Below are 24,935 nucleotides of genomic sequence, written 5' to 3'. Positions count from 1 at the left end.
AGAGACAGAAGACTCAAAAGCTAGGCACTTATGACATTACGTCGAACTGGCGGCTGCTTTGCTTTTGTTTTCCTGACATTGTTCCTTTGTAACGTGGTAACTAGCAAATACAAAACACGCCACGATCTAATAAATTTGAATACCAGGTTCCAAAAATTCTGTGGCTCTTTTGTATCATGCACATACATGTCCTTTCTTTTCCACGACATGATACATTTTCCAAGGAGATAGCTTTTACTTATTACAAATATGCACTTTCTAAGAGCATATAATTATTAATTAATACTGTGAAATTAACGAATCGAATACAAGCCAAGAAGTACCAATGTACTAATCGCATAACGAGACAACGATGCTTTCTATTGTTCCTGATTGTTGGTCTGTTTTCACGAAGTAACATGTCGAATATGGTATACTTAAGACACATCACGGATGCAAAATTATCATCAGGCGCCGCCAGTTTTATATTTCTCGTGATTATTTCATCTTCATCCATTCGCTAACATTTGCTGACCGATGGACTTTGCATAGTGGTAGAATTGAGAAGCTCTTTGCCTCGACGACTTCCTCATGGCGTCCCATTATGTGTATTTACGGGACCCCTTTCTTATTGTCGCACTTTACACGCACACGAGTGATTTTGACGCAAGGCGACCAGATAAATAAAAGGTTTCAAAAACTCAATCCCTGACATTGCGTGCTTGCCCCAAGCCCCAAATCTTGCCACAGAGTACATAAACACACACGCGCGGTTCATTAACAAGGGGAGCTCTATGACCTTCTGTAACCGATTCCATGAGGCGGTGGTGGTATGCCGCGGCCATCGTTAAAAGGGAACGGTACACCGTCGGGGGGTGGCCCCTGGAAGTTCATGCCAGGTGGCGGCATGAAGCCACCTGGCCCCGGAGCCTGGTTAAAGAAGCCTGGTGGCGGCGGCGGGATGTTGCGGGGTTGGCCCGAGGGAATGCCGTCCGGCGGGAACGGCCCCGATGGCGAGAAGTTCGGCGGCGGGAACATGCCGGCCATATTGGGAGGCATGTTTATCATGTTGGGCGGCATGTTCAGCATAGAGGGTGGCATATTGGGCGGCATGTTCGGGGGCATATTCGGAGGCAGGTTGGGCGGCAGATTCAGCGGCATGTTTGGTGGCATATGCTGCATGTTGGGCATGCCCGGCATACCCTGTATATTGGGCATATTGGGCATGTTTGGCATGTTGGGCATGTTCGGCATGGCCCGGTTCTGCGGGTTGTTGGGGTGGTTCGCGCTTAGGCCAGGAGGTGGAATCATGGGCTGCTGCGGCCCTTGCTGTTGCTGTTGCTGTTGCTGTTGCTGCTGAGGCGGGCCTTGCGGAGGAGGCAGGCGGCCGCCTCCACCACCACCACCACCATCAGCACGACCACTAGCCTGTTGTTGCAAGAACGGCGGAAGAGGCCCGTGCATATTATGCTCGAGACCTGGCGGCGGGGGCCGCTGGAGAATCTGAGTTGGCCGTTGAGGTGGCCTACCCTCGGCCTCCTGGCGATGGAACTGCTCATCGGCAAACATTCCCGGCATTCCCTGAGGAGGACGCATTTGCTGTTGTTGCGGCTGCTGCTGCTGCTGCTGCTGCTGCTGCTGGTCCTGTTGCTGCTGGCGCTGGATGGCGAGCCGTTCGCGCTCGCGTGCAAAGTCGGCCATTTCGGCCTCGCGGTCCGGAACTGATGGGATGTTAACCTGCTTTTGCGGCTGCGGCATGCGCATTATGGAATCCTCGTTTCTGCGCGGGCTGGGCCCACCGCTCTGCATAAGCTTCATGAGGAACTCGGTCTGAGAGTTTGGTGTGCCCATGCTTGGCCCAGATCCGCCAGGGCCGCCGGTTGGTGGGCCCGTGCGAGGATGGCCGTCCTGGCTGGCTGCCTGCTGCTGGCGCATGAACAAGAGTTCCTGAAGCATCTGTTCAGGGCGAGCTGACCCCGAAGGAGACTGGCTAGCCATGGGTTGCTGGCGCTGCATCAAGAGCTCTTGCAGGCTCTGTTGAGGCCCAACCTGTGGCGAACCGCCTAAGAAGCGGGGATCACTATGCCGGTCCGCGCCAGGATGGGGCTGACCAGGCTGGCCAGGCTGACCCTGTGGAAAGGGAGGGTCAGGGGAAGTGAGACCACTCCGCTGGCGGCCGTCCCGGAGGAGAGACGGGTTCGAGGCCGAGCTTGGCGATTCCTGGAAGGCGAGACCAGCACCAGGTGGTGTTGGATTGTTGCTGGGTCCCGGAATGGTCCCAATACTGATGCCGGCTGCAGCAGCAGGCGATGTTGTGGAGCTACCAGCACTACCGCCAGTGTGACGATGCAGCTTCTGCAGCAGGACCTGGAAAGCCTCCTTCTCAGCGGCATTGGGCGGCTGTGCAGGCGCTGTCAGTGCGGCAAGCAAGTTTGCGCTACCACCACCACCCCCACCGGCGCCGTCGCCGTCGCCCGCGCCGAGGCCAACGCCGCCAACACCACCACCACCTTGCGAGGGCGGCTGGGCCGCAGCAGGTTGCGGTGCAGCGGCGGGCGTTGGCGGCTCGGTCTGGCTCTGCGATGAGAAGAACGAGGTAAACTTCGATGCCTTGTTCACTTTGTGCTTGTTGGTTGCCGCCGCATCGGCGTCGGAAGGTCTGTTGTCGTCGGTCTTGGTCGACTTGGAGAATTGCTCAAAAAAGCGGTCGCGGCCAGGGTCCACAACTGGAGCCGACGCTGGCTCGGTTTTCCACGTTTTCTTTCCGTCGTTGGCTGCCGAAGACGACGATGGTTCGTCCGGATTCTTCTGGCCGCCGCCATCACGGACTTTCATTGCGGCCATAAATTTACGCAGATCTTCTGCCGTGTGGCGGCCGCCGCCGCCACCACCACCGCCAAAGTCGGCGAGATCACCGAGGTCTCCACCACTGCCGCCTCCACCGCCAGTTGGCACATCGTCGGCAAATGCAGCATCTTCGTCCATCCATTCAGGGTCGCGCTCCACACGCTGGTTATTGAAGTAGTCCCGATCCCGGTCCCGGTCCCGGTCCCAGCGACGGTCGTACCCGCCACGGTCAGAGCGGTCGTTGCGATCGTTTCGATCGTTCCGGTCATGATTCCTGTTGTCGCGGAAGCTATCGCTGGGTTGGTTGTCGGGGTCACGCTCGCGCCAGTTCCGGGTCCGATCGAGGCGGTCCCGCTGCCCTGTACGGTCGTTACGGTCGTTATGTCCCCTGTCATCGCTGTTGTTGTTGTTGTTGTTGTTGTTGTTGTTGTTGCTGCTGCTGCTACTCCACGGCGTGCGACCTGGAAGACCGTTGCGGCGAGCGCCATCGTTGTTATCGTCGGCCCCGTCGCGGTCAAACGTGCGGCGTGGACGGTCGCGTCCTGAGACGTCGTTGTCGTCCCGGTCCCTCGGCTTACGGTCGTCGCGGCCGTATCGATCCAGGCCTCCACCTCCACCGCCACTACTGCCCACCCCAGCGCCTCCGCTTCCACCGTTGTGCATGCGGCTGTGGAACCGCTCGGCACCATCGTGGCCAAAGCTCTTACGCGGTTTCACCGTGCTCCAACCGTCATTGTCTTGATCGGCGTCGCCACGGCGACGGTACTCGGGGTTGCGAGGTTCGCGCGTGTTGGAGCCGCGAGGGTTTCCGCCGCCAAAGTTGCTCGTATTGAGAAAACTAGACGAGGCTTCGGACTGGTCGCCACGCGTGTGTCCACCAAAGCGGTCGCGGCTGTCCGAGTCCCGGAACGGTTTACTGTCACCGTCGGTCTTGTTCCCGAGGGTACGGATAGAGGAGGCCGAGGAGAAATTCATTTTAGGGGGGCGGAGTACGATGTCTTCAGAGTCTAGTAGAGCGTGAGCGCAAGAGACGGGTCAGCGGGGGGGTTTTGAGGGCAAAGCACACGACGCAGAACATGATAGGCGTACTGGAGAGGTTGCGGGGATTGTGCCGGTCGCCGGTCTGGCGCCGGCTTGCCGGGTCGAGGGAGAAGGTGCCCTCATTGGACTTGACGCGGTCTGAAGTTAATGGGCGGTTGCCTGTTGTTTGGGCGCGAGTGTTGGGGTCTGGAACTGGTCTACGATGTAGCCGAGTTAGCAAGAAGGACCTTGACAAGAAGATGCATAAAGGAAGAACGAGGACCATACCCCATCCATTGGTCTGCGGGTGGCAGGCCGGGCGGCTTGACACATAATGGAGATTGGCGAAGCTGGAGCAATGCCTCTGCGGTATATCGAGAAGCCATGGTCACGGTCGCGGGGTACCGAACATTCGGCTAGAGTGACGCGAAAGAAATAACAGAGAGGAAAAGAAATCAAGCACGGGACAGCTGAGAAGTCTCGAGCTGCCGGGGGGAAAAAGATCTGCAGGTTTCGAAACCTGACGAGGTGAGAGAACCGAGAAAGGGGCGGGGACGGTCGTAGAGCTTTCGGGATGCCACGAGACGAGGCCGTGAGGCCAGAGAAGATCGAAACGTCGGAAACGTAGACGATGCTCAGTATACGAGGCCCAATGCAGGAGACAGAGGTAGAAAATGAGAACGGGGAGTCGAGAAAATAAACAACGAAAGACGCAAATCAGCGATGGCAAGTTTGGTCGTTGGCAGGTCTCGAAAAACCTGGACTGGAGCGGTGTCGCTTCGGAAATGGACGCCGGTGAGGCACCACGCCCGGTCGCGAGGTCGAAGGCAGGCCACGAATCGAAAGCTTAGCTCGCTGTCAGGCCCCGATCAGCTTCGACAGACTCGACGATGCAAAACGCAGAGAGAATTGAGGCTTCGAGGGCGTCGCGAAGGGGCCGCGGTAGGCGCTGCAATTGAAGCGATGCGTGCGAAAGCGCCGTTCTGGAAGAGCCGATACGATAATTCGGATCTGGTGCGTGAGTTTGGGTGAGCTTTGGAGTTTGTGCAGTTGTTGTGTGGACGTTGGCTGCGAGGGTTTGTTTGATGTTTGCGAGTGTTTTGTGTGTCTTTGCGTGTGGCTGTCATGAGATGTGCAAAACAGAAGGCGCCCCAGCCTGAAGTAGGGAGGCACTGATGAGGGCCGTGCTCTGATTCGCCTTTGGGGCACCGTCACGTGCGCCACGGGGCACTGATAGGTGTGAAAGGGGCCGCTAATACGGCACACAGTGGGTCGTCTTTGCTCCATTCGCTTGCCTAGGCTTCAATGAGGACAATCTATGAAGCTAAGTATCATGGCCCTTTGTTCGTTATTTTTCAAAGGGTTTGGGGCCGACCCCGAGACCTGTGTTTTGGTATGTGCTCTGATAGTTCGAGTAAAATATTCTCTCATCTTCCTTAATTTGGTACAAAAGTCCCACCTGTTCCTCTATTCAATGATGTACAATAAATCGCTTGACATATGCCCTCAAACGCAAATACAATAGTAAACAACTCCTTTGAGACCAATTAATTCTCCTATCTCTTTCAGACCACGACTTGTGCGGATCCTACACCCCAATGCTTTCTTGGACTCCGTGCACGCTCCACTGTTCGACCCGGTCATGGTCGCACGAGTCCCATAGCCGCTTCAACAGCGCCGGGACGATGCGTGCCTCGTCGCCTTCGTCCGGCATCTCGACGCCGGCTGGGACACCATATGTGCGGTTGGTCGGCTGTTGGCGGTTGTTACTGCTCGCCGTAGCCTGCGTGGCCTCCAGGGCCGTCAGCCAACTCACAATGCCGGACCGCGTGATAAGCGTTGTGCTGCCGCCCGCAATATCGGACACGCGGCACACAATGCGCAGTATCTGGCGACGCAGTGGGATGCGCATGTATGGGTTTGACGCGACGGACAAAATGGCTTCGAACAGACGGCGCGACCGGAATAATTCAATGTCGGCGGGCGTGCGAAGGCTGTCAAGCAAGTACGACAGCAGCCAGCTGATCTCCGCATAGTACGAGTCGTCCTCGGAGGGGCCGTCGTGGACGATGTCGTTGACGAGCGGGAAGGCGCGCATACGCCAGACGGGGCCCGCCGTCAGGAATGTGTTGACCTTGGCGTAGAGGCAGTGCAGCGGGTTGCGCAGTACGTCGAGCGCGTGGCAGGCAAAGGACACAATGTGGCTGGGCACGGGCCGGTCGGCCGTGTCCTTGTCGGTCATCCACCCTTTTGTCGACTCGATGAGCTCCGACAGGAGAAGCCACACCTGGTCTTTCTCGTCGTACGTCGATTCGCGGATCCTGGCAGCCATGTTGGTCAGGTTGACCAGGGCTGCCCGCCGCACGGTGGCGTCGTCCGCCATGAGCAGGCCAATGACGGCGGCTGCGTGGCCGTCGTCCACCAAGTCGTCTGCCGGTCGCGTCGCCCACTTGGAGAGAGCCGACGAGTCAAAGGCGCGGGGGGGTGTGATATCGAGCAGGCCCTCAAGCGAGCGCTCATTGAATAAGTTACTTGTCCCCTCGTCAGCCTTGTCGTTGCTGTTGCTGATCTGGTTTCCTGCGCCCGTCCGTTTGGATGATTTCTTGAATTTGGATAATATTTTCGCCTGGTTTACTACGGAGCTGGGGATGGGTTTTCGCAGCGTCTCTTCGAGGTGGACTGGCGCCTTTGAAACCCGCTTCATGTCATTCACGACCATGGCCCAAATAGGTACCAGGTCTGCTTCGTCGCCACGACAGAGCTGTAGATAATACCGCAGGAACTGGGCCAGCTGTCTGCTCGTCTCGGGATCTGCGTTGACAACCACAAACTTCATCTGCTCGGCAATGGCCATGGTGATAGGGTCGAACGCCGGAACGCCATCCGTGAGCTCGTACATCATCTCAATGTACTTGATCGGGCCGTTGGCGCAGCGAACAACGCAGTTGTCCACAAACGCCCAGACGGGGTCGGTCAGCAGCGAGCGCTTCTCGTTGTCTGCGTCTGCGCCGTCGCCGCCCTCTCCACGGGGCTTTAAACTGCCGACGAGAGCGGCCAGGCCTACCGAGGTGGCGCGCGCCTGGTCTGCTGGCTCCGACAAAAGCAGTTGCTGTTCTCGTGCCACAAAGTCCAGCACGTCCCGAATCTTGTCCAGCGCTAGGTCGCCCGTGGCCTCAGTGTACACCTTGAGCAACGCTGAAAATGGGGACGCGGCCAGGCCCTTGGCCTTGGAGAACCACTGCATGCCGGGGGAGTAGCCGGCAATAGTTAGTAGATTCTCCAGCTCCATTAGCTTGACGACCTTGTCCTCGGCTGAGCCCTTGTGCCCGTCGACCTGCCGGATCACGGCAAAGAGGTAGGAGGATACGTCAAACTTGGAGGTAAGTGCCACCTGCGGCACGACCTCGTAGTACAAGCGCAAAACGCGGCTAGCGGCCTCGCGGTACAGCGGATCGCTGTCCGCGGCTGCACGGTAGGCATTGATTACCTCCTTCATGGGCGGACACCGCCGGCAGAACTCGTCAATCACCCGCCGCTCCGACTCCTTCCACAGCGACTCGAGCGGGTGTTTTTGCGCGGCCTCACGGTGCATACGCAGCGCCGACCGCAGCTTCTCCATGGACACGGCAAGGAGGCGGATGGCAAAGAAGGGAATCAGCTTGGATTTGTGAGTTAAGCACCGGCTCAGAATCTTTTGCGACAGGGGCCGGGGGAGGATATTGTCCACAGTGACGGACGTCGGAGGTGGAACACGGGCGTAGGCCGATTTGTGGCCAAAGCAGTCGGGGATTTCGACGAGGATGGTATTGAAGAGCATCGCGGCGTAACCCACCCACGTCGCCGATATCTTAGGCTCAAACGTGAAGTTCTTGCGCTCGATGTAGTACCACGCGACGAGTTCCGGTGCTGCCTGGAAGATGGAGATGAGCAACTCGCTCTGCCGCGTGCTCGACCACGGCCGCAGGTTCGGCAGAAGGTCGGCGAGAGCAAAGTTGAACACGGGCACCTCGTCGGCAAATTTGTCCATCCAGACGATGCGGTCCAGACCAGCATCCAGCTGAAGATCCTCATCAGGCTCGCGGTTGGATGAGGACGACACTGTGCTTGCCGTGGCAGTTGCGGCACCCGCATTTGGCTCAACACCTTGGGGGTAGTAGCCGGTCTGATCGCGCAAGACACCGATGTTTGAGGATGTGCAGACGTGGAGTAAGAGTTGGTGTGCTGTGTCGGAGACCGAGAGCTTGTTCGGGTGGCTGGAATCATCGCGTTTCGCTCCTGCTATGCCGTCGTGGGCATAAGTGTACAGGCCGGCAAGGCGGATCAGTGTAGCCGCATTGAACATCTTGATCCGCGCGGATCGCGGCAGTTTCTTGTCCTTGAGGACGTGCTCACGGAGCGTGCTGAGTATGTCATATACCAGGTACGGCGGATCGTCCTTGATGGTCTTGGTCAGACTGCCCACCACCTCGCGCTGAGACAGCAGCTCGGCCTTGGCCTCGGGATGCAGAAACGCGAGAGAGGCCAGGAAGAAGCGCACTGCATTCGTGCGCGCCGACGTACGCTTGACATCCTCCACGCCCTCGCCGAGGAACTTGATGCTCATATTGCGTGCGAGCGACCGGTACGTAAAATTGCGTGCGCGGAAGAGCGGCCGTGCAATGGCGCCCCCGTCAAACGTAATGGCTTCGCGTAGCATCCGCAGCGTCGGCGAGATGACAAACTCTTTGCCCTTATCTGCCGACAGGTTGCGGGCAATCAGCTCCAGTTGACGGCGGCGCAGCAACGTGCGGCAGATGCCGAGACAAATCGGCGCCATGTCCAGCACATGCGACAAATAGCGGATCAAGAGAGCCAATACTACGGGCACAGAGGACATGACGTTGTCGTTGTTCATCCTTGCAGCGAACTCCCATGTATCCATAATGTCTGGCAGGAACAAGGGGTCGGTCTCACCCTCGTCGTCATCGGCACCGGCATTGTCGTTCCGTGGTCGTGTGGATATGAGGTAGCTCCGGAGCAGGGCTGCATCGTCCGGGTTCTTGTGGTCGGGGTCATTCAGCTTGTCCAGGAGAACCTTGAAAGATTGAAGTCCTAGGTCGACAGGTTAGACACGAGCTGGAAAGAGAGCACGATGGCAAGGAAAGACACTCACCATGGCGAGCTTTTTGTAGGTCTTGGTCAAATGCGAGGAGCTGCATTAGCTGCCGCGCCGACGCAATCTCCTCAAAGGTAGGTGGCTCATGGACAACCCGTGGACGTTTTCGCGGTGCCTCGCCGTCCGGCGCATACGGTCGTCGCTTCGCCATTGAGTTGCGGTGGTCGAGGGTCTGTTGATCGTCCGGTTGTTGGGCCGTCAGACTGCCGTTGGAGAGTCGTATCGAGGCCAAGTAAATTACTGGCAGAAATCGTCAAAACTGGCAGAATCGGACCTGCCAAAAGAAAATTTGGCGGTGAGAGATGTTTTGCCGTGCCTGACCGCCGTTGTTCGGCGCCTGTTGACCAACCGCTAGAGAACAATTTTGCCCAGCGACTGGGGAGTCTTACAGGGGCACGGCGGGGCGCTAGAGTCTTGCCTTGCGCTACGTCAAGACCATGTTCCCACTCTTTCCCTCGCCGGCCCTGTAATTGGCCAATGGGGGGGTCGTTCCTGCTCTGTCTAGTCTCGTTAGAGGGGCCCAGGCCAATTAATTGTGACCCAGATAATAACATTAAACAGGGTAGCACCTGCATTCACCCATTCTCATTCTCCTTTCCATTTCGCCCAAAGCATCTAGAGAGGCAGAACAACGCCAGCTTCTTTCTCGTCTGATCTGGACTCGAACGCACCTTCCCGTCTCCTAGCTTCCTTGCGTGACCTTACCTCCGCATTTGGCAAGTTCGTGCCGTATGCTCTTTCTACGCCAGAGTACGAAAGTCGCCACCGCATTTTGCACCCGCGCCGCCATATCGCACATTTCCAGTCTGCGCCCGTTCGCGCCTCTTGTCCTCAACAAACGACCTGGACAGCTTCGATTTTTTAGGACGTTGACTCTATTTACCTCCACCATGTCGACCACTACGACCGCGACCACCACGGACAACGAGCCCATCACGGCCGACAACATCCTGCGCCTGTTCCCTGACATCGACACGAGCGGGGAGGCTCTGGAGGGCCACGATGAGGAGCAGATCCGTCTCATGGACGAGTCTTGTATCGTGCTTGACGAGAACGACCTCCCTATCGGCAAAGCCAGCAAGAAAGTTTGTAAGTGCGAAGGACATTGGGGGCATCGGGAGCCAAGAACAGTTCGCACAGAGAGACGGAGAGCGTAACACAGAATGCTGGGCTAACCGATATCGACAGGCCACCTGATGACCAACATTGACCGGGGCCTGCTGCACCGCGCCTTCTCAGTCTTCCTCTTCAACGAGGACAACAAGCTGCTGCTTCAGCAGCGCGCATCCGAAAAAATCACGTTCCCCGACATGTGGACCAACACGTGCTGTTCGCACCCGCTGTCTGTGTCGACCGAGACGGGCTCGACGCTGCCCGAGTCCATCGAGGGTGCCAAGCGTGCGGCGCAGCGCAAGCTGGAGCACGAGCTTGGCATCAAGAAGGAACAGGTGCCGATCGAGAACTTCCGCTTCCTGACCCGCATACACTACAAGGCGGCCAGCAACGGTAAATGGGGCGAGCACGAGAGTGAGTCTCCCTCGAGGTGGACGGAAACAATTTTGTGACCAAGGCTAACCTGCCGCAGTTGACTACATTCTGTTCATCAAGGCCAATGTCGACCTCAATGTCAACAAAAACGAGGTGCAGGCCACGAGCTACGTGCTCCCTGACGAGCTCAAGGCGCAGTTCCAGGATCCCAAGCTCAAGTTCACGCCGTGGTTTAAGCTCATCTGCGACTCGATGCTCTTTGAGTGGTGGAAGCACTTAGATTCGGGCCTCGACAAGTACCTGAATGAGCAGGAGATTCGGCGCATGTAGGCGATTGACCAGGAGCGTGTGCCAAGGAAAAGGCGCAAGGCGTGAAAGAAGGATGGTCTCGAACAAGCGAACGTAGTAGAGTCGACGTAGCATAGCATAGCAGAGAACCATGCCGACACTCGATGCCCATTACCGGGTGGAGGCAGCATAATATACGGAACCTAGTTTTTCATGTCAAAATACCTGTCTCAGACTGGGAGATTTGCAGTTCGGGATACTATGTTGTGTCGCGTGCAAGAACCTTCTTACTCGTATGGACCCTGGTTGACTTCCGGTACAAAAAGGTGACACAGTTATCGGCGTAGTTGCAGGGCCAGTCAGGCCAAGGCCGTGAGCAGGGTGGGGGTTCGTTGAACGACCATAAGTGATAGGCGGGACACGAAGAACCTTGTGAGACATACAGCCAGGCAAAACCATGCACGGTGTAAGACGATGCACGGGGGCATTGGCTTGCGAAGAGAGGAACCACGTTGCAACAGACGTGTATTTCCTGGTCAGTTTGGGCATATTCGACTCTTCCCAAATACTGTCCTTGGCTCAGGCGTGTTTATTCGAGTCCGTCTGATTCTAGTGGCCCTTATTGTCCATTTGTTCAGCGTGTATCTGCGGGTAGCCGGGGCGAGCCTTGTACTAGATGGAGACGACAACCATAAACGGTTAAGTCGACTGCAGCCCGAAGGTCACCTGAGTACTGTGCGTGAACATGCAGAAAGCCTCTGTTGCGCGGTGAGTGGCTGCGTCATGGATGTGCGAGAAATACTCGATCCTATTCGAGCCAATGAAGCGGTGATGTTTGTCAACAGAACGTCGTACATCCCGAGAAGGGAGGAGATCAGAGGAGTTGGCATTTTGTCTGCCTGAGGAGCTATGCGATACGCTCTACACAATTCCCTTTGTCCTGGAGCCCTTCACTCCCCGTGTGGGACTCTCCACGTCCCTAATGTCTGCATGACCCCCAAGCACAAACGCGACCTGCTTCCATTTTGGCTGACCGACGCTTGGCCAGAATGACATCGTCTTGGTCGTCCCTCGACGTGCGAGACAGTGGACGCCTTGCAGGAGACGGGTTCAGAGCAGGAGACAGGATGAACGAAGAGATTTCGAACCAGCAAAGAGCAAAGTAAGTGGTGAGACGAAGGCTCCAAGGTGCCGAGCAACAAAGAAACCGAATGTCCTTTGCATTAGATGTCAAGGGACTTGCTGATGCTGTCTACCTTGGCCTTTCTACGTTGTCGTCTGGTCTTGTTTTGAGAGTTTTGAGATCCTGTGCAGATGTGTATATGACAGACTGTTCTTTGGAGTTGTGCACGTTTCGGTTGCTACTACTTGGCCTCCTGACCACTTGTGCAGCACTGTTTCCCAACTTGTGCTCTTTTCCATGTTCCTCCATCCAGCGACCTGCATCCATCCCACGCAACCCACTTTATCCTTCCTCTCCCTGGCCTTTCCTCTCGCTGCTGCCTTTCTGTCGGCCGGAGAGTGTGCCACCTTAATTCCTTTCGCCAACGATAACTTAACCATAACATGTTGTGAGCGTTGTTTACGTCCTGTAACCTACGCATGCTGCCCCCAACGCCCTGTCTTGCACACCTACGGTGCCACAGCGTTTATGTACGTTTTCCATATTTGCCCGTTCTTACTATCCTCTTGGTCCGCAGGTACTCTTCACAGCACGTATGACCAAAAACTATTGTAGTATTTATACTATACATCTCGAATGTTGAGAGCCCGTATCCTTTTTCTTCTTTCTTCCCCTCACTCACTCCAGTCCATACGAAGTTTCATGTACATTTCTGAACAATCGGACAATAATTGACTTTGATCTTCACCATTTGAGACAGCACCAGTTGTCCATCTAAAAACTAGGCTTATCACATTGAACGCCAGCTTGACTCCCCCATTACGATATAATTATCTTAACAATTTAGGCTGTCCTGTCGTATCCCGACCGTGGCATTTCATCTCTGGCCCACTGCCTACTGCTTCTTATCAATCCTCTTCCGTTCACGGTTACGCCACCGACAAGCGAATGTCTCTTGAATTCCGTACATCCCTCAACTGTCTTCGTCACCCAGGCCGGTTTATGCCTACTTCCAGAACACAACTCTCACGTGTCCATACAGGAGACAGTATACAAAATATAGCTTAAAGAACACGGTGTGTCATCGAACAGTGTGCCACTCATACTGAGGCATTGAGACTTATGATACGCAGGTTTACGGCGTGGCGGCTATTCTAACAAACCTAGGTGTCCTTTGACGAACAACTTCACCAACACCACAGACAAACCAAGAACAAAGAAGGGCGCAAGCAACATCATGGCAAAGTTGATTAGTAGCAGTATCTCGTCCAGGTCTGTTACTGGTAAACCCCTGCCTCTTTCTCTGCCACTGATGCCTGCTCGGCTATCGCTCGTCCCTGCCCAGTGGGAGACCAACGTGCGTGTTATTGGCATGTCCGAGTGCCGTGAGGCCGCCCTCTCGCTGGCCCATGCCTTTGCTGCTGACGGCCTGTCTCTGTACCTCGTGACTTCCGACGATACGGCCGGTTTCTCCGAGGAGGTAAAGTGGCGCCTTCACGTCGACATCATGACGTACATTGTGGCTGCCGTCTGCCTGAACGGCGTCGTCACCACCATCGGCCCAGACTACGAGGGCGTCGCCTTGTGGATGCCACCGGGCAAGAGCCTCGACGGCTTTTGGACAGTCCTGCGCAGTGGCCTGTGGCGGCTGCACTTCCAACTCTCGACCGAGTGCCGCCGGCGCTACTATGCCGAATTGCTGCCGCTACTCGAGCACTCCAAGGTCGAGGTCATGGCACAGCGGGGTGTTGTGGACAACAGCTACTATCTGCTGTATCTGGGGACGAAGCCTGGGGCACGCTGCCGTGGTTATGCCCGAAAGCTGCTCGAGCACATGCTCGTAAAGGTGACCCACCTACTTGCTTTTTATTTTGTTTGCAATTATTTTGCAATTATTTGGCTAACTTTCACTGTTTCCTCCCTTTCTCTAGGCTGATCAGGAAAGCCGCCCCGTGTATCTCGAGTCGAGCTCCATTGCCAACAATTCGTACTACAGCCGGTTCGGGTTTGAGCTGAAGCGGGACATTTCCCTTGTCCGCGGTCCGGCTCCAGTCGGCCTGTCGATCATGGTCCGCGAGCCTCAGACGGTACTTAATGCGAAACTCGACGAGGAGTAGCTGTTCTCATGTGACTCTTCACGGCAGTATTGAGCAACTGTTTAAGATTTGCTGCCTTTATTCGCTGTCCTTCTCTTACTTATTCATAATTGTTCGTTGGCCTCTCTAGACTGTTGCATATTTCACGGCCTGTTTGTTTCGTTTCCGTTTTGTTACCGCTGGCTCCATCTTTGTCTCCTATCACAAATCACGTCATACTGATTTCGCAGGTAGCATAGATAGTATCGTCCATAAAGTCATTCATTATTTACCACAAATATAGTCGTGAACAAGCCGCTTATCCAGCTATCCAGCATTCCAGATAATGGCGGAATGAAATGGGAGAGAGAGATAAAAAATGCAGAAACACGACAGAAAATGACAAAAAGAAAAGCGATAACCCCATTTTGACGCCATGAAAGATCCACCAGTATTGTTCCGTGGGCCACCGATATGGAAAGACGACAATGCGCCCTCTATTCTAACAGCGCGAAGGTGCTGTCATCCGTTGTCGCATAGATGACGCTCGAGTCCACCAGCTCCTGCACGGCAGCCATGGTTGCGTCAAGGCTGATGTGCAGCTCGTTCTTCATAACGTTGATGTCGACACCCTCGCTCCCAGTGGCCATGTTTCGCAGTAGGTTAAACACCTTTTGCGCGTCGCCCGACATGTTGCGGCCGCCCATGCCACCGCCGCCGCCACCACCACCGCCCACACCGTAGCTGGCACCGCCGGCGTCCTGGTCGACAAACATGCCGTCCTCACCCTTGTTGTGGTAGCCATTGGCGCCGTTGGCACCACCAGGCGCGCCGCGCGTCAAACTTAGGTGCACATACGTGCTCTCCAGCGCGTGGTAGCTGACCTCGTTGTAGTCGTCGACGGCACGCAGGAAATGCGCGGCGACGTAGCGCTTCTGGTTGAACAGCTTGAGGCGACCAGACACGCGCACGTACTGGTCCAGTGCAAAGGGTGCCTCGGCCTCATCCTCGCTCTTGTCGGCATCAACCCACTTCTTGACGTCAATGGAGCCGGTGCCGTCGTCGATGCGGTAGGTCACGTTTGTGGGCTGGGGGTTGACGGCGCGGACCTGGCCGACAAGGGTGAGCTGTGTGATGGCGGCACCGTCAATGGTGAACTCTGCGGCGCCGGGATAGGCCTCTTCGGTCTCGACGAGCTGCTTCACGGTAACGGGCCGCAGGGAGTCTTCGTTGTAGTTCTGGCAAAGAGGAGAGAGAGATGTGTTAGCCAGAACGGGTACTGGGAAGAGAAAGACAGGGATGACATACCCGTCCGCCGCCGCCGCCTTGGCTACCCGACTGCGAGCCGGACATGAAGCCACCACCCGTGTTGCCGCCATCAGCACTGTAGCCGGGTTTTGTGTATGCTCCGTAGGATGCTGTTTCTGTCAGTGATTGTTGACGTTCAGCCGTGTATGTGAACCATACTCACCCATTATGACTGCTTTTTGCCGTATATGTATGAGAGAAAAGGAAAGTACAGGATCAGAATTTGCCTGCCAGTACCTCGAAATCAACAGAAGGCAGTCAGATGCAAAGATAATATGCTTGTGATGTTTTGGTGCTGATCGTGACGAGGGGACAAACTAAGTGGCGACGACGCGTAAAACAGCGCGAGACGCGACAGGGCAATTAAGCCCACAGTGCTCCGGTGACTGCAAGTAGAGGGGTCGTAAAGTGGGTCGAACTTTCCGCCACGACAGATCTGTCGCTGGTGGCGCCTTCTTTCCAAAGGCAGAGGCTTTGGATTTGGAAATGGCAAGTGCGGTGGACTTCGGTGGGCCACTGACTAATGCCAGAAGTCGCGTGTGCAACCCCATAGGCGGGTGGCCTAGCCACTTAGCCACTATGCCGCTACAGTGGTCATTTCCCCAGCTATCGGCTGCAGAGGACAGAGTTGCAATGCCTCGGCTAGGAAACACGTCTAGGCCTTTTGTCACTGTGCGTGCAGTCAAAAGCCGAGCACTACTGCCATGTGTGTGGCCTGGGGAGATGCCGCTAGCTAGCCTTGGTATCGCCATCACGAGCTTCTACGAGCTTCGACCACCACTGCCGACGAGCGCCCGGCTTCGTCATTGCATCGTCTCTTTTGTATCCTTTTCTCTTTTGTTACTTACTTTTCTCTTCCATCTCTTTTGCTGCCTTTTCGACCGCACCCGTCCTTCGTCTCGATATCTCTCATCATCGTATCATCGGTCTCGCTCGGCCGCCTGATCTCGGGCCTCGTTTTCCTAATTCTTCCAATTGACCAACGTTGTCATACTCGCCTTCTGTGACAATCGACTATCCGACTCCCATCTCCCCAAGATGGCGCGAAGCCAGAGTCCTGCCCTCCCCATCCTGCCCTTGCCCAAGGGCATGATCCTGTTCCCCGGCATCCTGCAGAGAATTCCGGCCACAGCCGATCGTCCGGACATTCCGGCTCTGCTGGCGAACATGTACGCCCGTGCTGCGGCAGCGGACCCGGCCGAAAACGACGGCGCCGCTCGGGCTGTCAACGAGGTGCCTGTGGTGTGCGTTCCCGTCGCCTCGCCGCTGGTTGGCCCGCGCGGCCAGCGGTTGCTGAACAGCAAAGACAACAACAGTGTTGGTGCTACGAAAATGCCCGGCTTTGTGGCCGGCAAGACGACCAAGGCCGACCTTTTCGGCTACGGTGTAGTGGCCAAGATCAGCAAGATTGAAGGCCGTGCGGCCGGAGAGTTTACGCTGCACGTCGAAGGCCGCTCGCGCGTCGTCATCGACCGGTTCACGCAGGAGCAGCCGTGCTTCGAGGGCAAAGTGACGCTGTGCCCCGACGAAATCGACATTGGCGATGCCGCGCTGTACGAAGGGTTCCAGCGGCTCAAGGCGGCGTCGCGCGAGCTGGCACAGGTGCTGCGTGTGGCCGCCATCATTGCGCCGGACCGGCCGCATGCGCGGTTCACGCCGCTGCTGGCGCGGCGCCTGGACGCGTACATCCTGAACAAGTCGATTGCCGAGGCCGGCGTGCTGGCCGACTTCATGACCAACATCGTGGTGGCGTCGTACGACGAGAAACTGCAGGTGTTGGCGCACGTCGACGTCAAGACGCGCGTGGCGCGTGTGGTGGAGCTGCTGGAGCGGCAGGTAGGCAGCATCCGCAACAACGTCAAGATCACGACAGTGACGATCGATTCGGATGGAAACGGTGACAACAACAACAACAACAACGGTGGCGGCGGCGCCCGCATCTGGGATCCTCTGAAGCAGAGCCTGCCGCAACCTAAGAACGGCCAGGGCATGCCTTTCAACATTTTGATCCCTACCAACGGACTGGGCAATGGTAGCGGCGTATTTGGCCCTGGTATGGGAGGTGGCGGCGGCGGCGGCGGCTTCGGCGGCGGAAACGGATTCCGTGGCGGTCCCGGCGGCCCGCAGAGCGCCGACCAGCAAGAGCCAGACGAGGTCGAGGAGCTGGCCAAGAAGCTTGAGGCGGCGGAGCTGCCGCCGGACGCTGCCAAGATTGCCGACCGTGAGCTCAAGCGGCTGCGCAAGATGGTGCCGGCGCAGGCAGAGTACAGCGTCATTCGCAGCTACCTGGAGACGCTGGCCGAGATCCCGTGGACGAAGGTGACGGACGACCGGCTGGGCCCGGGCACGCTGGCCAAGGCGCGCGCGCAGCTCGACGGTGACCACTACGGCCTCGAGCAGGTCAAGAAGCGGCTGCTCGAGTACATGGCGGTGCTGCGCCTCAAGCAGTCGATCAACGAGGACGTCGAGGCGCAGACGCGCGATGCCCAGCGCGCGCTGGAGCTGGCCAAGGCGACGGCCGCGGCGCCGACCAACGACGCCGGCCCCGAGGCCCCGGCCGATGCCAGCCCTGACGTGCAAAAGGAACAGGAGGCCAAGGCGGCCGCCGCCCGGGCCCAAGTGCAAGCGGCCGACGAGAAGCTGAAGGCGCTCGGCGCACGTCGCATGACGGACCGGTCGCCCATCTTGCTGCTTGTGGGCCCGCCGGGCGTGGGCAAGACGAGCTTGGCGCGGTCGGTGGCGGCGTCGCTGGGCCGCAAGTTCCACCGGATCTCGCTGGGCGGCGTCCGCGACGAAGCGGAAATCCGTGGCCACCGGCGCACATACGTGGCGGCGATGCCGGGCCTGATTATGCAGGGCCTGCGCAAGGTGGGCGTGGCCAACCCGGTGATCCTGTTGGACGAGATTGACAAGATCGGGGCGGCCAGCAACCACGGCGACCCGTCCGCGGCGATGCTCGAGGTGCTGGACCCGGAACAAAATTACACGTTCCAGGACCACTACCTGTCGGTGCCGTACGACCTCAGCCGCGTGCTGTTCATTGCGACGGCCAACAGCCTGGACACCATTCCGGCGCCGCTGCTGGACCGCATGGAGATGATCCACCTGCCCGGCTACACGACGCTGGAGAAGAAGCACATTGCGATGCAGTACTTGGTGCCCAAGCAGATCCGGGTCAACGGACTGACGGACGCGCAGGTGGGGCTGGACGAGACGGTGGTGGCCAAGGTGATTGAGTCGTACACGCGCGAGGCGGGCGTGCGCAACTTGGAGCGCGAGCTGGGGTCGGTGTGCCGGGCCAAGGCGGTCGAGTACGCGGAGGCCAAGGACAGCAACAACCTGGAGGCGTACCGGCCGCAGCTGACGGTGGATGACCTGGAGAAGATTCTGGGGATTGAAAAGTACGAGGACGAGATTGCAGAAACGAGCAGCCGGCCGGGTCTGGTGACGGGTCTGGTGGCCTACAGCTCGGGCGGCAACGGCAGCATCCTGTTCATCGAGGTGGCGGACATGCCGGGCAGCGGCCGCGTGCAGCTGACGGGCAAACTGGGCGACGTGCTCAAGGAGAGCGTGGAAGTGGCGCTGTCGTGGGTCAAGGCGCACGCGTTCGAGCTGGGCCTGACGCAGGACCCCGTGGAAGACATTATGAGGCAGCGCAGCATCCACGTGCACTGCCCGTCGGGCGCCGTGCCCAAGGACGGGCCCAGCAGCGGCGCTGCGCAAGCCGTTGCGCTGGTGTCACTGTTCTCGGGCCGGTCCGTCCCACCGAGCATCGCCATGACGGTAGGTCCCTTTTCCTTGCCCTCCATCACACACAGGTCACAGACGACAGCCACACGACTGTTCGCATAGGACATCTGCTGACGTGCATTTTAGGGCGAAATTACGTTGCGCGGCCGCATCACGGCGGTCGGCGGGATCAAGGAGAAGCTGATCGGTGCGCTACGGGCAGGCGTCAAGACGGTCCTGCTGCCAGCACAGAACCGCAAGGATGTGCGCGACCTCCCACAGGAAGTCAAGGACGGCCTCGAAATCATCCACGTGAGCCACATCTGGCAGGCCATCCGGTGCATCTGGCCCGAGGCGCAGTTCCCCGGCGCCGAGCACGTCCCAGAAGTGGAGAGCCGGCTGTAAGAGGAACGAGGACAGTGTGATACGAGCTTGTTAAGACTACGGAGCATCCAGCGCGGCTTTTTTAATTGTTTTTTTTTTTTTTTCCCTCGAAGTTTATTTCCCATTCGGTTTACCCTTTTACTTTGTTTATATTTTCTTGCTTTATTCTATTTAAATAAACCTTCCTCATTATTCCTCATTATTCCTCATTATATCCCGTTATTCCTCGTTCTCGTTTGTCCATCCTCCGCGTGCAACAATTCGGCATCGCTCGGCGTGTCGACGTTGCACACCCTAGCACAAACGAAGGTGTCGCCAGGGGAGCTGTTGGGTCACTGCCCGTCCGCACATCGTCTCGGCTCGTGCCCCGTATGTCGTATGTGGTCTCACGGGCGTTGCAACGGCTGTCTCTCGTTTTGCTGTATACGACGTACGCGTATGCGCATTCGGAAATGCACAAACATGCAACAGGCGCGCATGTCGCAAATAGAGCACAGACTCGAGAGAGGGTGACACGCGTGCTTCCCCAGGTGGCCACTGTCACCCTCCGTTGCCTCCGTGGTCAGCTGCGGTGAGCATCTGCCTTTCGTTTAAACGTTGGAACAGAGGTGTTGGTGGAGAGACGTACAGAGACACGGAGGAGTCAGGGACGCTGAGAAGCGGAAGCTGGAGCGTGGTCGTACTAGGACACGCTCATCATGACCATATTCCTTGTCCTACGCCATGTTTCCGACTTCCATCGTCCCCGTGTGACACAAAGTACCATTAGCCGTGTTTTTGGTTCTCCATTGGCCTCCCTCTTGTGCCTCACGACGCAATATACCGTTTACTGCGACACGGTATTTCTTCGGGTCGAAGTGAAGGCAAGTAGTGACGTCCTGTAAGCATATAAGCATGTTGTTGGAGGAAGGCAAGGTCACTGTATGAGTACCAAATATTGTTGTTTATCTTCCTTTATCTCTTCATCCGGCTTTGTTTACTATTTATCCTTCTCGATGGCTGTGTGGATGGACTTTATTTTCTCCCGATGCCGCCCGTCGAGAGCCTTTACACCTCTATAATAATTTTGTGCCCTCTTGCTATTGCCTCCTTTACATGTGCTTCTCTGAAGGCCTCTCCGAGCTCGTTGCTATTTAGATTCTCTTTGTCGCTGTTACTGTAAATATAATAGTTCGCTGCCTCCTCGGACTCAAAAAGGGGGAGTCCGGGGGCCATTCTATTTTCTTTCCATGTCCCTTCGACGGCGTTGCCATTGTCTTCTATTTCCCTTCTATTTCCATTCCATACTCATTTCGAAGGAGAAGAGGATCTGTTACGACGATGACTTTGCTGTGTAATTGTTTACATTTTGGTACCTTTCTTTTCACTCCTACCACTTCGACCTCCTGCACATTTCCCAACGTCTCGCTTAACCTGTATTCCTCGGCCTATTGCCCTCCAGTATACCGTAGAAATTTTCGACGTCTTGGCCCTGGTTCACATCCCACTGCATGATCTTGTGCCCTTTCGTTAAATTCTGTCTCGAACCAGCCAATGCTCCCATCTTCTGCTTCTGAATTTCAAACCCCGTTTCATCTGGTCGTAAATACGTACGCCATCCCTTGTCCAATCCATTGTGCACCCTTTGGATTTCATGCTTCGTGGTGTCTTGAGACATGGCCTCTTCCAGGAACCTTCTTCCGGGGCAAAACAAGACAAATAAAAAATAAGGTTGCTTGGGGGGCTGGTGGACATATTGCTCATATGCTCATATCATATGTTCATATGTTCATATTGCCCATGCTACTGTATACAACACACGCATAGACGACGATCGGGCTTGCTATCGGTGCGATCTCGGGCAGTCTACCGATCCCGTCTTTTCCATCCCATGTCATTTCAATGCTTACCGTGCCACTTCCATGTTCCTGTCTTGTCCATCTTCGTCTGTCATTTATATGCCATCTCCGTCTCCATTTATAGCAATAAGATGCGTCAGATCCTAGCACCTCATCTCAAACCTCAAACCTCAAGGTTCAAAGCCCCAAACCGCAGGGCGAATCACGCGGCCTGGCTGGACCGTTCTTCAGCCAGGCAGACAACTGTTTAGACGGAAACTTGAGCGCCGCACCATATTTGTACAGCAGTATATATGTTTTCATATCATTATATTCTAGTTTCACAATAGCATAATCTTGTTATACCGTTGTACCGCTAGAGCGCTGCGAGTTCCTGGAATAATGCTACAATAGCCACGAGGATGTCCGACGAGCGGGACATGAGACTGGTTTCGAAGTATTGGCAGCCGGTTTTGACTATCTTTCCATTCCTCTTGCATCGACTTGTCCCTTTCTTTGAACCTTCTCGAATTGTTCCATGCCCTTACCTCATCCTCATTCCGTTGAAGCTGTATGACTTGCTACAGGCTGTTTTTCTTTCTTTGAATCTTGCTTTTGTTGACTTGCTACCTCCCGTGCATCCCGTCTCCGTCGTGACAACACACACAATGCAATATGTAATACGTCCGAAATTGGGCTGTTGGTATATAGTTTTTGTACGTGGGCATCGTTACTATGTCTGCAGCGCAAAGCATTCTGCCACGGCCTATTTTTGCTTGTCATGTATTGCAATGTCTGCCCGCAGAGCGGCCCACGGCACGGGAAACGGGTAACTGTCGCCGGAACCTGAGAATAGATGGCTGCAGAGTGCAGAAAGACGGCAAAATGAGATTAATCGGCACACAGCGAAAGACCGCGATACCACTGCGAGGCTTGCGTAAGCCTAATCACGAAGAAAGAAACGCTACAACACACGGAGAACTCTCGTGATGCTTTCTGCCCGTCTCTCTGCTCAGGTGGAGAAGTATCGACAGCCATATCGCCTACTCGCCTTCCACCCTTCCTCCGGACTTTACATGTTCTCCCTCTCTACGCCGTCCACGAAGCCATCGTGGGAATTGTACCGAAAACCAAAGCAAATACAGCGGAGCATCGGCACAGATCGCAATGTGGTTTGGGCGATAATTGGACTGATGACGAGACCCTGAGGAACATTCCATGTGGAAACGGAGCCAGCCATCTTGCGCGAGTCTCAACCATCGCTACATTCCGTGGTATCGATTTTATCTAGCCTCTGTAACTCTCCCCGTATACTTTGTATTCGTAATACACCCCATATCGCTTCTTCCTTTCTTTCCGCTGCTGTATTGCTTTTCGCTTTTCAATTTTCCTGGCACGTTCTTCTCTCGTCACCTTCCCCTCTATCGACGCATGTGCTTCGGTTGCAGCTATGGACATGGGACAGGCATAGCAAAAGGGACCTTTCATTCCCCAACTACACGTCGCCCCCTAGTCATCCCTACCAAGTTGTCTTGACACATATGAAGCACCCCTCGGGTGTCCTCTCTGTGTCTTTGTGGCGCTTTGCCACGCTCTGTAGCCCCTCGGCGATTTCCATTTTGTTTGTCTTTTCGACTGACCTTAAAACACGCCCAAGGAAGCAAGACATTATTGTCAAATTTCTTCCCAACAGTGGCAAAAGTGGCAGTTCTGAACAGCGATGGACTGTGGTGGAGCCGCGTGCGCGTCCAAATGAGAGGCTGAACGTTCACAGGCACTGCCAGAGCTATGCGCCACGGTGCGACGATGTAACGCAACTGACGTCTTTTTTAATTCAAAGGACCACGCTGTCTCTCATTACCAGCCCCTCTGTACATCGTCCTTTGTAAGATTTTATTGTTTCTTTTCTCTTTGCCCTGGTGGCCCTAGTCCCATTTCTCCGTTTTTTTCCCTTTTCTCCTTGTCTCCTACTTGCCTCCCTTGCAGCGTATTGTCTGTTTTCCATGCAATTGCAAGGGACCATGTCCGGCCGGCGGTTTGATTTCGTCTTACTTTCGACGAACATGCGTCTTGTGGAGCTCGCCCGTATGCACAAAGCACATAACGACGACAAAGATTCAATAAAGATTCTCCACAGCGAGAGAGCACAGCACAAAAACACTGGCGTGACTTATCCTTGTCCTTGAGATCCAGCGTTTCCTCTCTGGATACATGATTTATTCCCCGTCGGGTTCGTAGTTCTCATCCCCGCCCGTCCCAGCAGACGGATGCGTGCATATGCCAAACTCCACGCTTGTGAGTTGCTTGTACGTCGCATATCGAATCATATGTCGTACGTCATATATTCTGCTGTCCCACCGTATCGGCTTGGCCGTGTCCGCCTTTCCGTCTGGTATTTCCCAATGTTGAATGTCTTGCCTCGACCATGCTCGGGCTCGGAAACTTGCATATCGACCTGCATGGTAGCGGCACATTCTCTGCAGGTGCCCTGCGAGGGAGAGGGCAGCATCTCTCTGCGAGTGGAAACGTGTACGACGCATATCGTCGATATAGTCCGTGTTTCTTGTGTATGTCTGTTTGCACATTTTTTCGTCGATATGCATCTCTTTGTATAGTATCAATCGAAACGCCACGATTTGGCGTGCCAGTTTGCTTGCCGATCCTTGCGGTTTGCAGTACTTTCTGGGCCTGCCCGGTGTTAGAGAATACGTGCATTTATTAAGAAGGGTTTTTGAAGATCAATTGCCCAGACCCTTGCCTGGATGTCTAGCGTGTCGCGGGCAGAGACACTGCGGCCGTCACCTACGTCAAGTGGGGAAAATAGCCCTAAGTTTTCGCTTATGAAGACCACCAGCAAAGTAGATCGTCGCCCGCTAAGGAGGACCACGTCCGACCTCCGTCTACTGTGTTGGGCTCGCTTCGTTTTTCGACCTTGGCTTTGCCTACTGGGGTGGAGAACGGTAAGAATTGATTGACAGGGAAGGGGAAGACAGAAGACCAGAAAAAAAAGAAAAAAAAGAAGAAAAAAAAAAAGACTTAGAACATTTAACCCGACGGGTTACGGGAGCGTCCCTCAGTCCGTTAGTAAAAAAAAAGTAAAAAAAAAATAAAAAAAAAAAAAAGGAACGAAGCAGTCGTCCCGGCGTTGCAACGCATCTCTGGACGTGTCTTAAGATTATTTTGGTGCTCCATAGCTGTGCAGGTATTGCTCCCTAGTAACTTTGTGTATGGAGATATGTAAGATAAATACGACGCAAGGAGCTGTCACAACATCACAGCCAGGCTCACGCTGCAGAATGCCTTCATTCAGCACATGCACTCTGCTTGCTCAACTAAGAGACTTCTTCTCCTCACCACTCGATACGTAATACTAGGTCAGTCCAGGTTCCTTGACCCAATCCACTATTTCGTCTCCATTTCACGAGGAATTACCAGACTGTTGGCGCTCTGCGTTTCACTAAAATGCTCTGGGAGGGTGGGTACTCGATGGGGACAGCGTTGCAATGGCGTGTGTGCGAATGTCTGAGTTAGCGAGTATGTGTGGGTGTGTGCGGGTATGCGTGTGTGGTGTGTTGGTACTGTCCGTAAGGGAGGCTACGAGACTGTATGATGCATTTGTCACGTAACATGTCGTTGTGGCGGTTTCTTTCTCCTTCCTCTCTTTGTCCTTACCTTTACGGGAACGGGAGAGAAAAAGAAACAATAAACGACACAAAAAGCAC

General features: G+C 55.5%; 6 protein-coding genes across 6 annotated transcripts; 2 read left to right on the top strand and 4 right to left on the bottom strand.

Annotated features, from left to right (window-relative positions):
• Positions 1 to 771: 771 nt before the first annotated feature.
• Positions 772 to 3,801, bottom strand: SPBR_00141 (uncharacterized protein; the record flags this gene model as incomplete). Its single annotated transcript, XM_040758461.1, has 1 exon — positions 772 to 3,801. One exon carries the CDS (start codon positions 3,799 to 3,801, stop codon positions 772 to 774), a length of 3,030 nt encoding a protein of 1,009 aa, XP_040618144.1.
• Positions 3,802 to 5,434: 1,633 nt separating this feature from the next.
• SPBR_00080 (nucleolar pre-ribosomal-associated protein 1) lies at positions 5,435 to 9,152 on the bottom strand (the record flags this gene model as incomplete). Its single annotated transcript, XM_040758400.1, has 2 exons — positions 5,435 to 8,937; positions 8,999 to 9,152. The coding sequence occupies 2 exons, from the start codon at positions 9,150 to 9,152 to the stop codon at positions 5,435 to 5,437; spliced, it is 3,657 nt and encodes a 1,218-aa protein (XP_040618143.1).
• A 739-nt stretch (positions 9,153 to 9,891) lies between these two features.
• On the top strand, positions 9,892 to 10,819 carry SPBR_00894 (isopentenyl-diphosphate delta-isomerase; the record flags this gene model as incomplete). The annotated part of the gene is made up of 3 exons (XM_040759213.1): positions 9,892 to 10,090; positions 10,190 to 10,528; positions 10,587 to 10,819. The coding sequence occupies 3 exons, from the start codon at positions 9,892 to 9,894 to the stop codon at positions 10,817 to 10,819; spliced, it is 771 nt and encodes a 256-aa protein (XP_040618142.1).
• Positions 10,820 to 13,212: 2,393 nt separating this feature from the next.
• SPBR_00950 (uncharacterized protein) lies at positions 13,213 to 14,017 on the top strand (the record flags this gene model as incomplete). The annotated part of the gene is made up of 2 exons (XM_040759269.1): positions 13,213 to 13,746; positions 13,841 to 14,017. The coding sequence occupies 2 exons, from the start codon at positions 13,213 to 13,215 to the stop codon at positions 14,015 to 14,017; spliced, it is 711 nt and encodes a 236-aa protein (XP_040618141.1).
• Positions 14,018 to 14,472: 455 nt separating this feature from the next.
• On the bottom strand, positions 14,473 to 15,450 carry SPBR_00859 (replication factor A2; the record flags this gene model as incomplete). The annotated part of the gene is made up of 3 exons (XM_040759178.1): positions 14,473 to 15,213; positions 15,284 to 15,399; positions 15,447 to 15,450. 3 exons carry the CDS (start codon positions 15,448 to 15,450, stop codon positions 14,473 to 14,475), a joined length of 861 nt encoding a protein of 286 aa, XP_040618140.1.
• Positions 15,451 to 16,297: 847 nt separating this feature from the next.
• On the bottom strand, positions 16,298 to 19,140 carry SPBR_00171 (uncharacterized protein; the record flags this gene model as incomplete). The annotated part of the gene is made up of 3 exons (XM_040758491.1): positions 16,298 to 18,406; positions 18,472 to 18,658; positions 18,749 to 19,140. The coding sequence occupies 3 exons, from the start codon at positions 19,138 to 19,140 to the stop codon at positions 16,298 to 16,300; spliced, it is 2,688 nt and encodes an 895-aa protein (XP_040618139.1).
• Between the last annotated feature and the right edge of the window lie 5,795 nt (positions 19,141 to 24,935).

The sequence above is a fragment of the Sporothrix brasiliensis genome (genome assembly GCF_000820605.1).
Source record: "Sporothrix brasiliensis 5110 chromosome Unknown Cont19, whole genome shotgun sequence".
NCBI lineage: Eukaryota > Fungi > Ascomycota > Sordariomycetes > Ophiostomatales > Ophiostomataceae > Sporothrix > Sporothrix brasiliensis.
This window is presented reverse-complemented; position numbering and strand designations above follow the sequence as displayed.